The sequence below is a fragment of the Sebastes fasciatus genome, chromosome 4 (genome assembly GCF_043250625.1).
Source record: "Sebastes fasciatus isolate fSebFas1 chromosome 4, fSebFas1.pri, whole genome shotgun sequence".
In the NCBI taxonomy this organism is placed as follows: Eukaryota; Metazoa; Chordata; class Actinopteri; order Perciformes; family Sebastidae; genus Sebastes; species Sebastes fasciatus.
Genome location: NC_133798.1, coordinates 28,213,368 through 28,227,572, shown reverse-complemented (window position 1 = coordinate 28,227,572; position 14,205 = coordinate 28,213,368). Strand labels below are relative to the sequence as shown.

The 14,205-nt window shown below is 37.7% G+C and overlaps 2 protein-coding genes across 3 annotated transcripts; one reads left to right on the top strand and one right to left on the bottom strand.

Moving 5' to 3' along the window:
* The first annotated feature begins 1,288 nt into the window (after positions 1–1,288).
* lyrm5b (LYR motif containing 5b) lies at positions 1,289–5,298 on the top strand. Its single transcript, XM_074633424.1, has 3 exons — positions 1,289–1,548; positions 2,861–2,926; positions 3,329–5,298. The coding sequence occupies exons 2-3, from the start codon at positions 2,882–2,884 to the stop codon at positions 3,533–3,535; spliced, it is 252 nt and encodes an 83-aa protein (XP_074489525.1). The 5' UTR covers positions 1,289–1,548; positions 2,861–2,881; the 3' UTR covers positions 3,536–5,298.
* LOC141766496 (uncharacterized) lies at positions 3,637–13,967 on the bottom strand. 2 transcript variants are annotated; one of them, XM_074633408.1, is made up of 11 exons: positions 13,844–13,967; positions 12,457–12,673; positions 11,933–11,990; positions 11,440–11,839; positions 9,866–9,960; positions 9,692–9,781; positions 8,484–8,559; positions 7,575–7,666; positions 6,694–6,812; positions 4,063–4,162; positions 3,637–3,939 (listed from the first exon to the last, which is right to left on the bottom strand). In XM_074633408.1, the coding sequence occupies exons 2-11, from the start codon at positions 12,588–12,590 to the stop codon at positions 3,868–3,870; spliced, it is 1,236 nt and encodes a 411-aa protein (XP_074489509.1). In that variant the 5' UTR covers positions 12,591–12,673; positions 13,844–13,967; the 3' UTR covers positions 3,637–3,867. The 2 variants fall into 2 exon arrangements, with proteins under 2 accessions (XP_074489509.1, XP_074489510.1); XM_074633409.1 differs by having other exon boundaries at positions 9,866–9,957; positions 13,844–13,948.
* Positions 13,968–14,205: the final 238 nt, after the last annotated feature.

Here is a 14,205-nt window from a genome sequence, read left to right as displayed (position 1 = left end):
AAAAAAAGTCCTAATTTAATGAGAATAAAGTCATAACTTCACAGGAAAAACCTAAAATTACTACTTTATAATATTATGACTTTATTCTCTTAATATTAAAACTTTTTTCTCGTAAAGTTATGACTTTATTCTCATAATATTACAACTTTTTTTCTCGTAAACTTATGACTTTATTCTCAAAATATTACAACTTTTTTTCTCGTAAACTTCTGACTTTATTATCATATTACGACTTTTTTCTCTTAAATTTCTGACTTTATTCTGACAATATTACAACTTTTTCTCATAAACGTATGACTTTATTCTCATAATATTACAACTTTTTTCTCGTAAACTTGTGACTTTGTTCTCATAATACTACAACTGTTTTTCTCGTAAACGTCTGACTTTATTCTCATAATATTACAACTCCTTTTCTCGTAAACTTCTGACCTTATTCTCATAATATTACGACTTTTTTCTTGTCAATTTATGACCTTATTCTCATATTACGACTGTTTTTCTCGTAAACTTATGAGTTTATTCTCATATTACAACTTTTTTTTCTCGTAAATTTCTGACTTTTATTCTCGTAATATTACGACTTTTTTCTCATTAACTTATGAATTTATTCTTGCATGCACAGGTTCATTTAATTTGCAGCCAACCACACCAATTAACACAACAATTAACATCACATAGTTGTTTTGATTTGGAATTTGTTTATTTGCGTTTAACCTTACGTTGTTTAGATGCACGTGTATCTATCTATCTATCTATCTATCTATCTATCTATCTATATATATATATATACTAATAAAAGTGAGAAGTTTACGAAAAAAAAGTTGTAATATGAGAATAAAGTCAGAAGTTTACGAGAAAAACAGTTGTAGTATTATGAGAACAAAGTCACAAGTTTACGAGAAAAAAGTAGTAATATTACAAGAGTAAAGTCATAAGTTTATGAGAAAAAAGTTGTAATATTGTGAGAATAAAGTCATAAATTTACAAGAAAAAAAGTTGTAATATGAGAATGAAGTCAGAAGTTTACGAGGAAAAAAGTTGTAATATGAAAATAAAGTCAGAAGTTTATCAGAAAAAAAGTTTTAATATTATGAGAATAAAGTCAGAAGTTTATCAGAAAAAAGTTGTAATATTATGAGAATAAAGTCACAAGTTTACGAGAAAAAAAAAGTCGTAGCATTATTTTTATACATAAACACTAAAGCAGAGAAATTCAATCTACAAGCTGCTCTTTAAGTACGCATGTGCGAAACTTTCAGCGGTGGTTTCTGTCTGTCTTGGAGGATTACTATCTCTATGCGTGTTACTCTTTGGTTGTTTACTTTACGGTTCGCTTCACACCGAGCTCGTTACAAACGTAGAAATATACACCCACCGTTTAAAGTTAAACGTTATAAACCTGCCACGGACATAAACTAATAGACGTGAGAAACGAGTTTTTGTCGGCTTTTAGCCGTTTTAAAGTTAGCTAGCGTGTTGTTAGCTAACTGTTTGAAACCGAAGCAAAGTTCAGTCAGCTGCAGAGAGCAGAGTTCATCCCGACAGGTAAGAAAACACCTTTACTCTGAACATTAACTGTATTAACACCGCACACAGTTACGGTGTCAGCTCTGTCTACAGGAACTAAAGTGTGTGTTTATGTTTACTGAACAATTTATGACCGTTTCATCGTCGACTGGCGTTTAATTGTTAACAAGTTGCTAGTTTCTTGCTATCGAGGTTGTAAAAGTGTCGTGTCTAGAAGGTAACCCGAAAATAACTCTCGCGAGATTCACTGCCGAGGATTTATCCTAGGTCATGCCGAACCGTAACAAATCTCGCGATAGTTTCACAATTTGCGTCTTACCTTCTAGCCACGACCCTATAATGGAGCTAACAATAATAACACCTCTCCTGCCCTCTTATCCTGTCTTTATGTCTCTGTTCTTAACTTTGATTAGCTTGAAAAATGTTTCTATTCTTTTCATTTGAGTTTTAATGTTTTTATACAGTTTTTCTTATGTTTTTTAATGCCTTATGTGAAGCACATTGAATTGCCTTTGTGTATGAAATGTGCTTTACTAATAAACTTGCCTAATATATATAAAATATCTCACAACAAATAAGTAAATTGTAACAATCTGGACTTAAGAGTTTTTAAATTGTTCCTAAATAATTCAATTGTTTATTTAGTTTATCAATAACTGGTCATTTATTCTACAAAATACCTTTTAACAACGATAAAACTGATTAAAGTGTTTAGTGTATAATAATGTTTACATTATGAACCATTTTATTTCAGTCATACTTGAAAATCTTCTGTGTCTAAAATATGAATATTAATTGAAACCCTGAAAATGAATGCTGTATTTGTTTGATATTTTGTAATAAAAAAATTAAATAACATATATTTTATTTATTGATCATGATACAATAACTTTTTTCTACATGTGCAGTTTATGTAACGTTTATATTTTTACATTTAAGATTTACGTTTATGCAAAATCTAACGACAAAAATTCATTTTAGATTAATTTTAATTCAACAGGATTATCCACTCAGTATAAATACTGATTTTACTGGGAACAACCTATATTAAAATACAAGAGTTTGGACTTATTATATTTACCACCACGGTATAAATCTTATTAGATGTAACATCTGGAAACATCTGCACCACTTCTTCTGTGTAGTATGTTAACAGATCTGATCTCTGCCTACAGAAGTGTACTGCAGTATTATTGATCTACTGTAAATATGAACAGACGTAATTCAGCTGGAACTTTAAATGACAAGATATCCTCTTTTTCTTCAACCATCCACTCCTGGTTAATATTAATATTATATAATATTTAGTGAACATTAACGTGTTTTTCAGCTGCGACCGCCTGTCTGGACGATGGCGAACCCTCTGAGGGCCGAAGTGGTCCGACTCTATAAAAATGTGAGTCTGTGTTTTTTATTCTGGACTAAATATTTACACCAGCTGGTGTGGATGTTTTATTTCTCAACTGAACAACAAATCCAGAGATGATGTGATGACTTTTAAAGGAACAGTGTGTAACTTTACAATCCAAACATACGTCAGATTGTATTGAAGTCTATAAGATCTTCTATTTTCTTTCCCCCAAAAGGGGGCGTGGCCTTGACTTTTTGCTAAGGACCGTATGTGTCGCTCTGATGTATGATTGAGGGAATGCCTCCACACTGCTCTCAACATGGCAACAGCTGAGCCAGCGGCTGGCAGCTAATGATGCTAACAGTGTTGCTATATTAATGCTCTGGATATCGTATTTATCACCTCTGAAGACTTTATTTCCTCGTTCTCCTCCCTGCGACTCCACAGCTCCTCTACCTCGGACGGGAGTATCCTAAAGGTGGCGACTACTTCAGGGACCGCCTGAGAGCGGCGTTCACGAAAAACAAAAATGTGCAGGACCCGGAGCAGATCAGGGAGATGATCGGTCGGGGGGAGTATGTGGCCCGAGAGCTGGAGGCGCTCTACTACCTGAGGAAATACAGAGCCATGAAGAAACGCTACTACGAGGAGTAAACCGCTTCTGCACAGACTCGTTCCACTATAACCACCTGCTTCTTCATGTCTAATCAATAACAGATCAATAAGAGGATTCATTAGAGAAACAGAGACCAATGTAAGAGGAAAAAATCTTTAATTTCTCAACAAAACAACAAACAGCAGCAGCTTTAAAGTTTTTTTTGTTTTGTTCCTGTAACGGATGACGGAAAAACAATTAAATAAAAGTATAAAAAATACGAGTTGTCCTCCATCAAACTACAGTAAAACTAAAACAAACCCGTCAGCTCACAGTAGAACACAGTAGAGACGCCGCCTCGGCCCGGAGGAGGAGGCGCTGAGGTCAGAGGTCAGAGGGGCTGGGGGGCGAGGGCGGCGCCGTCAGCCAGGTTAGCTCTGCAGATGGGACAGGTGGTGTTATCCTGTCAGAGGGAACACGGTCCGTTATTCTCATCAGACTTCAGTCTTTAAGACTTAGTTTACCAGAGTTAAAGATGGCGTCTTCAAACATTTTTGTTTTTAAACCTCATAATGTGAGCCGTTACCTTTAACCATCGGTCGATACACTGGACGTGGTAGTCATGGAAACAGGGCAACATCCTCAGCTTCTCGCCATCAGTGTAGTCACAGAAACAGATCTGACACCTGTCAATCAATCAATCAATCAATTAATTATTCAATCAACAGATGAGTCATCAGCATTTTAAATCCTGACATCAATAATAGAGCCGTAACGGTTCACAGGTATGGAGGACGGAACCTGCCAAAATCAAAAATAAATTAATAAATTACTAGATGGATAAATAAATGTAGCCAATAATTAATTGATAAAATGTGACAAACTAATATTTCTGTTTCTAATTTGCTTTTTTATTTTATTTATTTATTAGCCTCCTTATTTGCATAATGAGGTAGAAATGCATAAAGAAAAGAATACAGAAAATAAATAAGTTTGGGGAAATAAATAAGGGTTGAAATGCAAAGGGAAAATCATGCATAAATAAATGCATACATATATAAATAAACACATAGATTTAAAAATAAATATTAAATAAATAAAAAATAAATAAATACATTAAACAATTATAAAAATAAATACATAAATAAAAAAATTAAAATTAAAAAGAAGAGTAAATAAATAAAGGATTTAATACAAAGATAAAGCTAATTAAAACAGAAATATCAATTTATGTCACATATTTATGAATTAAGGATTGGCTACATTTATTTTTAATATTTTTGCTACATTTAATGACATATTTATTTATTTATTTAGTCATTTATTTAGGCAGGTTCCATCCTCCATACACAGAGTCACGGTTCTGTGTTAGTTCAGTACAGCGGAAATAAAACAAATGCATCAGGATTTTTGTTTTCATGTATTCTGAACAGACCGTAGTTTGAGTATAAAGGCAGACATAATCCTCCTGCTGGGGACTGAGGGAACCTTTTGTTAACATTTCAAACACTTTTGTTTTACACTGTAGGAACACTGAACAAACACTTTCCCAGAAGGCAACAGGTCACAACAGGATATTAAACTGAACTAGAATTATTGTTTGTGCCAGATTTGAAAAAAATCCCTCCAGGTGTTCCTAATATATCACAAAAATGAGACGGACCTAAGGTCACAGTGACCTTGACCTTTGAACACCACAATCTAATCAGTTCATCCTCGAGTCCAAGTGGACATTTGTGCCAAATTAAAAGGAATTTCGTCCAGGCGCTCCTGAGATATCACGTTAACGAGAACGGACCGGACGGATGTACAACCAGAAAATATAATGCCTCCAGCCACAGCTGTCACGGAGGCATAAAAGCATGTCTTGTCACTGGTTCCCAACCTAAATGTTATAAATTCAAAACAATACATAATACAAAACAAAACTTCCTAAAAAATATCAGGAAAACTGATCTCTGATGTGATATTCACAGGAAATAATCTGCTCAAACTTCATGCAAATTGCTAGTTTTGCACAAACTTCCTGCAGTATTTGGGTTAATGGTACAATTTATCAGTTGATCCGTACTGTTATTATTATGCATTAACTATAATATGAGATATTCATAAAAACGTGTCACTTAATCAGGGGTTACAGAAGAGCAGACACCTGTAGGTCGCCAGGAGAAAACCTCAGGTTGACAGTAGAGAGCAAAAAGACTCCCGCACTGCTGACTTGACTGACTTGCCCCAAACTGCATGTGATTATCACAAAGTGGGCATGTCTGTAAAGGGGAGACTCGTTGGTACCCATAGAACCCATTTTCATTCGCATATCTGGAGGTCAGAGGTCAAGGGACCCCTTTGAAAATGGCCATGCCAGTTTTTCCTCGCCAAAATTTAGAGCGTTATTTAGCCTCCGTCGTATGACATGGTTGGTACCAATGGATTCATTAGGTTTTGTAGTTTCATATGATACCAGTATCTTCACTCTAGCTTTAAAACTGAGCCCGCTACAACCTAAAAATCACAAGTTACGTTCATGCATTATTATCACGTTAATTACGATAGCCCTAAAATAAATAAATAATAATAATTAAAAAAAAGAATAACCTGAAGAGGATGGTGTGCCAGAGTCTTTTTGCTCTACTTAGTCAGGGGTTATCAGTTTATTCAATGATAGTGTAGCCAAAGAGAGACAAAACTCTGGTGTTTTTTTGACAACAGCTGCTGCCGCCATTTTGGACTGAAAGAGCTTATTATATTTATAACATTTTAATGTTCGACACAGGACATTTTGGTAGAATATGACAAAAGAAAAGAAATAATTTATCATACTCTTTGTAGCTGGATGTTTTACTGGCGTCCAGGAGTTGCTTTCAGTCCAAAATGGCGGAAGCCTAGCTCTGCTGCTGGGTGCTGATGTTGCAATGGAATGAACAATTGACTTTCATTTCTTATCAATATATGTTCTTTGGTGTAACTGACTCACACAACAGTCAGCTTGTGGTGCTAACCTCAGCACATGTTGCCAACGGCTAAAAGTTTCCGGGTGGAACTTGCGCTTGTGAACTTTAGTTCTGCATTACATGCATCAATCTACATACCGTGTATTCTGTGTGCGGCTGCGTGCACCGGACCGTGACGGCTCAGCATGAATACAGGAACCGTTACAGCCTTGATCAATAACATAACAATGAATCAATACTGAGGTCAGACCAGCTGTTGGACTCACTGAGTGTTCTCGCAGCCGTTGGCAGACTTGAAGGTTTTGGTGGGAAACCTCTGGATTTCCCTCCGACTCATCTTTTTGGACACGACGGATCCTTGACGCTCCTCGAACGCCAGAAGAGCCTGAAAGAAAAACAAGCCGACGTCAGCAGTCAGAATATGACAGAACTACAGGAAACGGACTGATGTACTGTTACATATTCTATCATTACTCATGCATTCATGGAAAAGCAGGATTTTACTGTAGTGTATCATAAAAACATCCAGAACTCTTCCAGGCTTCATTTTTTTGTCATATATGTCGGAGTCATTTCTCTCTTTCACATCAATTAAAATTAGTGCTGTCAAAGTTAATGCGATAATAAACTTACGCTAAATTTTGGTGAGTTAAAAACTATCATGGCCATTTTCAAAGGGGTCCCTTGACCTCTGACCTCCAGATATGTGAATGAAAATGGGTTCTATGGGTACCCACGAGTCTCCCCTTTACATACATGCCCACTTTATGATAATCACATGCAGTTTAAGGCAAGTCATAGTCAAGTCAGCACACTGACAGCTGTTGTTGCCTGTTGGGCTGCAGTTTGCCATGTTATGATTTGAGCATATTTGTTATGCTAAATGCAGTACCTGTGAGGGTTTCTGGACAATATCTGTCATTGTTTTGTGTTGGGTTATGGGGGGGGACTGTACATTGTGTTGTTAATTGATTTCCAACAATATAAATATATGCATACATTTGCATATGTTTATAAGAGTATTAAATACTTGACAAATCTCCCTTTAAGGTACATTTTGAACAGATAAAAAAATATTTTAATAGATTGACAGGCCTAGTATTTATTGGTGGATGTAATCCACACATTGTTTTTTCCTCTTCCTCACCTCGTAGTCGTTCCCCTGATGGTCTTCTGAAAGCTCAGACTGGCCGTTCCTCCGTCTGCCCCGCCCACGTCTCCTGTGTTGACCAATCAGATCTGTAGAAACACAGCAGCTGTATCAGTTGAAGTAAACATGAATGCTGCATTCCTGTGGTGTCGGAATTATCTGAAAAATGAGTTCCCGACAGGGAAAATTCACGTGAACGCTTCTTAAAGTTGCAACAACAATGTTGGTGCACGACTTTCTGAGTTGACACCATATTACGTACATTGCTTAGCTTCCTGCTGGTACTCTTGTCTACTTCTCCAAACTGAGAGCACTCCGACCGCCATCTAAGTTACTGTATGTAACGTTAATACACTGACTATAAGGACGTATATGCAGTATACTGTACATGTAGCGGCGTCATCATGCAGAAACCTACGTCGGGTCACCAAATGGGAAAAAGGTTTTAGAAGGACTTCAAGGGAAAATAAACTTTTGACACTAAAACATACTTTCACCAAAATGTGAATACATAAGGAAAACCACTGGGAGGATACAAAAAGATATAAAAAACAAAAACAAAATAATAATAATAAATGATAAATAAATAATAATGGACCCGTCCTTTAGGTTACTGCTAATGCTAACACAACATTTACTGCTGCTGCTTCACATAAAAAGATTTCAACAAACACTGGCAGCTTTTATTGTGAAGCATCGACAGGAAACAGGGTATTTACCACCGAGGTTAGAGCTGAACCGTCATTAATAATTAGTCCACTAAACAAAACAGTCATTTAATTGATGCTAGTTTAAATCCGTCTGTCCTGCCTTCAGAAACCCAAACGCCACAATTCATCATTATATAAATATTATAAAACAACAGTTGTGTAAAATGCTTTGAGCCGAGTGTGTTTATGATCTTACCGTCTTCAAAGTTGACCAGCGGAGAGACAGCAGCCAGTAAATGAGGCATCCAGCCGGGCTCCATATACGGGTAGTACTGCACAGAACAAGTTACTGCTGTCAAAACTTTAACTTCACTTATTACAGCACTTCCTGTTCACATGTAATGGTGCATTCACAGCAAGAGTGAAGCGAACTTTTCACGCAACGCGGTTATATATGAAGTCAATGCTAAGAGACGCCAGGCGTTGCAAATGCGCAAAATTTGCGGGAGTTGAAATATTTCAACTGGAGCGGGAAATTCTCATGACGCTGTGTGGTGAAAGCCTCTCAGTGTTGAGATTGTCCTCCTGTCCTCACTGACGTCCTGACCTTGTTGAATCAGAAATGGAGGAAATAAATCTTGTTTGTGTCTGTGGTCACCCAGAGCTACGATAGTACATCATATCTGTACAGAGACCGGACCAAACTCTGTGTAGAAACCACAGACTGTCTATGGTAGAAACAACAACGTCGCTGCCGTATTTATGCTTAGATGACGTTATGTTGAGTGTTGATGGAGCAGCTGCATAGCCTGGCACTGATCCATCCAAACTCCATTCAGAAAACAAGCATTTTAAAAGTTCTTTACTTGTCGTCTTGCGGACAGACCTGACAAAGCATGAATTCAGACTTTTTACTATTTCAGCATCATTTTGATCTGTCTATTGATATTAAATCACAGCACAATCTGTTTATTTTGGGTTCATACTGCAGCAGCGACATATGGCTGCTAGATACAGTCAATGCAATGACACTGTATGTGAATACAGCTCGCCACCGGGTGATGTTATGAACCCGACAAGTCTGCCTTTGGTTTTCTGACATATCTGGGACTTCCACAACATGTACAAAGCAGCAACAGTGGTCATTTCTTCCATGGTTGATGGAGGGAATGGAGGAAAGAAAAGTTGTTGGTATCTATGGAGACAAGCTCCTCCTCCTCTCCGGAGCATCTAGAGCGTATGAACACAAATGATTCCGGCGTTCCGACTCATGCGAGTAAAGCGAGGCGAAAATTTGCTTTGCTCTTGGTGTGAATTGACCTTCTGATGTCCTGAGATGTTTCCTAATACAATAAGATATATTTACACTTTATATACACACACACACACATAATGTTTGTTAGCAGGATGAATTGTTGACTAAAGGACATTTTATTTTAAATGTGAAGTGAGTGTCTGTCTCACCCCGTGGTGGCTCTGCTGATGAAGATGATGGTGGTGAAGCTGATGAAGATGGTGGTGGTACTGGTGTGACTCCTCTCGGTCAAACAAGGCCTGAGTGAGCAAACAAAGAGCATCGTGAACATTTTCACACAGGTGAGTCGTTTGGCTCCGCCCCCTGCAGGTGAAGGATCCTACCTGCAGGCTTTGAGCCAACGCCTGGTCTTCCTCCTCCTGAACCGAGCGAACCACAGCCTCCTCATCGTCACTGATGACGATCTCCTCCGGTGCTGCTGAAGAAGAAATTATTGATCAGGACCAAAGAGCTGAAGCTGTTGCTGAGGCTGTCTTTATACGTCCCATTAGGAGCAGAAGTTTTAGACTAAATCATCTTTTTTGGATTAATGTACAAATAATTATAAAACTGAAATTATGACAAATACAGGGTTTCTGCAGGTTCACCAAATTAAATTCAAGACCTTATTTAATATCACATAGAATTACATTTATTACCCACTTCACGAGAGAGTATGAAAGTATGATGGAAAACCAGAAGAGACGATGTGACCAAGAATTTTCCACTACTTCCCAGCAGATTGCAACAATAATTCCCCCAGCATCTTTTTTTCTCTGATTTCTAAGGTGATTTATGGACATTTATTCAGAGTGGACATCAGAGATAATAATATCCTGGGGAAGTGGAAGTCACACCGACCGAATGATATCAATATGTGCATCGTGTCTGTGTGTTCAGGTTCGACAGAGATGTGACTCCAAGAAGAAGTATTGACTCAATCAGGCTCTAAGGGTTTTAAAGAACATTAACCCCCTCTGACTTTACTGTCTTTCAGAGGATGTAGCAGGTTCAGGTTTTAAAGCCAGAGTGAAGATACTGGTATCATATGAAACTAGAAAAGCTAAAGTCTAACCATGTCATATTAGCTTGCCATAAAGGAGGCTAAATAACGCTAAGAAGTTACGCTAAATTTTGGTGAGGAAAAGCTGTCATGGTACATAAATTGGGTATCACTGTAAAGCTGAGACTTTTGAGGATCCAATGAGCCCAACTGTATTCATGTGTGATGATGTTAGTCCCCATAGTAGACATTTCAATATAGTGAGACCATTTTTTTTAAACTTGACCTAACTGTATAAAATGACCTGTGGTGACCTCTAGGATAATCACAGCCTCATGAAAATTTACAGCCACAAACTAGAGACCTAGAGCATTCAGAGGATGGATGGCTTTCATAGCTAGATTGACAATAAGGGGGTTTCTGAGCAGTTTACACAACAGAAGTGCTTGCCATCCAATCGCCGAAAAATGCAATTCTCCAAAATGTGATTCTCCAAATCACAGCATGGCTTTTTCTATGGTGTTCCTCAAGGTCTTGGTGTCTTAATGTGGTATTTTGGAGGGATTATTGATCATTTTTATCAATTCTCCAGTGGTAAACAATGGTTTAATTTAGCACCAAAACTGTAACAAATCCAACCTAAAAATTAACTTATGAGACATAATAGAGCATGGGGATGACCATCATAGACTTTTATCATAATGTTCAAAACCCTTATACACTTTCATTATTTTCTAAAGACCCCCTGTAACCCCATAAAAGACAAAATGGGTCTGTTGTGGGTCTCAGAGGGTTAACTGCCTCCATGAGCTGTGCGTCTTTGGTGCCAGTGAAATCATGATACACAGCTGCTGTAAACTTATTTCTATGAACTACTGACCGTGAAATGTAAATATTTGACATCTCTCCCCTTACCTGTCGAGGTGTTTCCTTGCTCGCCATTCAGCCATCTCCTCTCCTCTGCAGTGAGGAAGGACAGAGACTCGGAGGTGGACGGTGGTGATGATGCTGAAGCCCTCGCTGGCGTCATCCTCCGGCTGAGACAAGCAGGACTAGCTTCTACTGTGGAGACCGCCACAGTAGAAGCCACCTCCACTTCCTCCTCTGATATTGGTGTGAGGTAGGAGGAGGAGGAGGAAGAGGAGGAGGAGCACGCGGTGGACAGCGGGGCCTCCAGCCAGCTGTCCAGAGAAAACGTCCTGAGAGATGAAGCCGGAACAAAGCCGACATTCTGCTCTCCCATCGCTGCAGCGAGGCATCTGCGTTTGGATTTATGTGAGAGTTCAGGTCCTCCTGGAGATCCGCCAACGGCCACCTGAGGACAGAAAGACACCGCAGTCAACATCAGGACACACAGAGCTGGAGACTGTGAGAATGCAGTTACCTAAATCTGTTCATACTGACTTACAGGACTGAAATGTTCCTCTGTTATGCGACCGCGTCTCCTCCGTTTGCCAAGCTGAGGGCTGAGAAACATACAACCAAACAATAAGCTGGAAAAATGCATCGTCACAAAGCTGAAAACATTAGATACGTGGTTCTCACAGGAGAGCGACGTTATAAACATATGAGGCTCTTATAGACCATGATGCATTGCTGCAGATTAAGCTAGCCAACAGGATATAAAAGAGTTAAAATACAACATGCACAATAATGCAGCAGTATTATTAATCCAGAAACATCAGATAGATGATAGGAAAACACTGATTACTGACACATCAATACTTTTACTGGAGAACACTATAACTATATTCTGTTGAATGCAGGACTTTTACTTGTAGTGGAGTATTTTCACAGTGTGTATTAGTACAGCAATAGATCTGAATACTTCCTCCAGCACTGCTAATACTACAGTGTTCTCTGTATTAATGGTTTAATTTATACACGTATATTTCTATGTACATGTACAGGTGAGACGAGGAGCCGTGTTACCTGGGTGTTTCTGGGACGATGATGGAGAGATCATGGTAGAGGACTTCAGCCGGGTCGAGGAGGCAGCCTCGGTTCAGACCTCCAGGACTGTCCGGATCGGACGAGCAGGGACTGCCTGCTAACGGCTCCTCCATCACTGTTGTTAAAGCACCTGTTCCCAACTCTATAATCACCTTGAATCCAGACTCATGTCATCCAGGTGTTGAGGACAATTCACCTGAGGAAAAAATTAATTATAGAAGAGGTTAACGACACAAACATAGCGCCGAATAATTCATCCTACGTTATTGTTTCTACATCATACTAATAAAAGTGACCAGAAGCCAAAAAGAGAAAAACATACAAAGACTAAACTAAAAACTGCTTTAGTTTGGTTTAGTTTATTTGTTTTGCACAATTTAAGACTATATAACATGACAAAAAATAAATGAATAATATACAGTGCAGGAAGAGGCAAAAAACCCACTGGGCTTATCTGAAGCCTCCACCTAGAGACAAGATTAATATAAAGAAATAACATGACTAGATAATAGTGATAACAAAATTAGGACAAGATATATATAATAACAATACAGTAAATATATCAAAAAAAAAGTGTGTGTGTGTGTCTGTCTCTGTAATTTTGGTGTTTATTTGTTTATTTATTTTGCACAATTTAAGATTACACAACATAACAAACAAAATAAATGAATAATATACAGTGCAGGAAGAGGCAAAAAACCCACTGGGCTTATCTGAAGCCTCCACCTAGAGACAAGATTAATATAAAGAAATAAAATGACTACATAATAGTGATAAACAATTAGGACAAGATATATAAAATAACAATAACAATACAGTAAATATATAAAAACAGATAAGTGTGTGTGTGTGTGTGTGTTGTGTGGAAATGTATGGTTAGTGTTTGTGAAGAGGATATAGATTTAAACATCTATAAAGACTTCTGAGCAATCGTAATCAAACAACATTGTGAGTGGGAAAACATAAAAACAGATACATGGACAACATGGAGGAAAAGCAAATACAAAACAGCAATTAAACGACCCTTTAAGTGACTTTTGAAACATTTAAAAGATGTTGATAGATGTGAAAAGCTACTCCATAATTTGGTTCCCCTAAATCTTATAGAAAACTGACCCTTTACTAGAGAGGCATTTAGGAGGATGAAGATGTAGAGATTGACTGGTTGAGTAAGAATGGACCTTTGGTTGTTACCAAACCCGCCACAGGAAATCACTCCGTAGCATTTGTTAGCTAAATTAGCACAGCGAGATGGCAGAAGTAGCTACAAATACACAAACACGACGATGAATCGGTGTAAAAATGAATTACACTCCACTGCTACTGATAATAACAATACTATAAAGGTGATATCTGTTAACTTTACCTGAATGCTGTCCTCCGTTTCTTCAGTTTGTTGACGGACGACCTGCGGTGGAGAAAGTCGCTGGGACTCACGACCGGAAGTTGCACTTCAAAATAAGTGCAGGAACTTCCGTAGTCACAACAAAAAAGTACCGAAGATTCAAAAAGTAAAAGTTCCAATTTCAGTTTTATTGTTCACGAGAAAATTCACTGAACAAGAAAACTATATATATATATATATATATATATATATATATTTATTTATTTTAGCCTACTTATTTTAAAAAAATTTCTCCTTATGTAGCTCCTTTTGCTCAATGTTGTATAACTTTTAGACCTTTTTAAATAGTTTTTATCATCGTTTGTCTTGTTTGTCTACTTTGC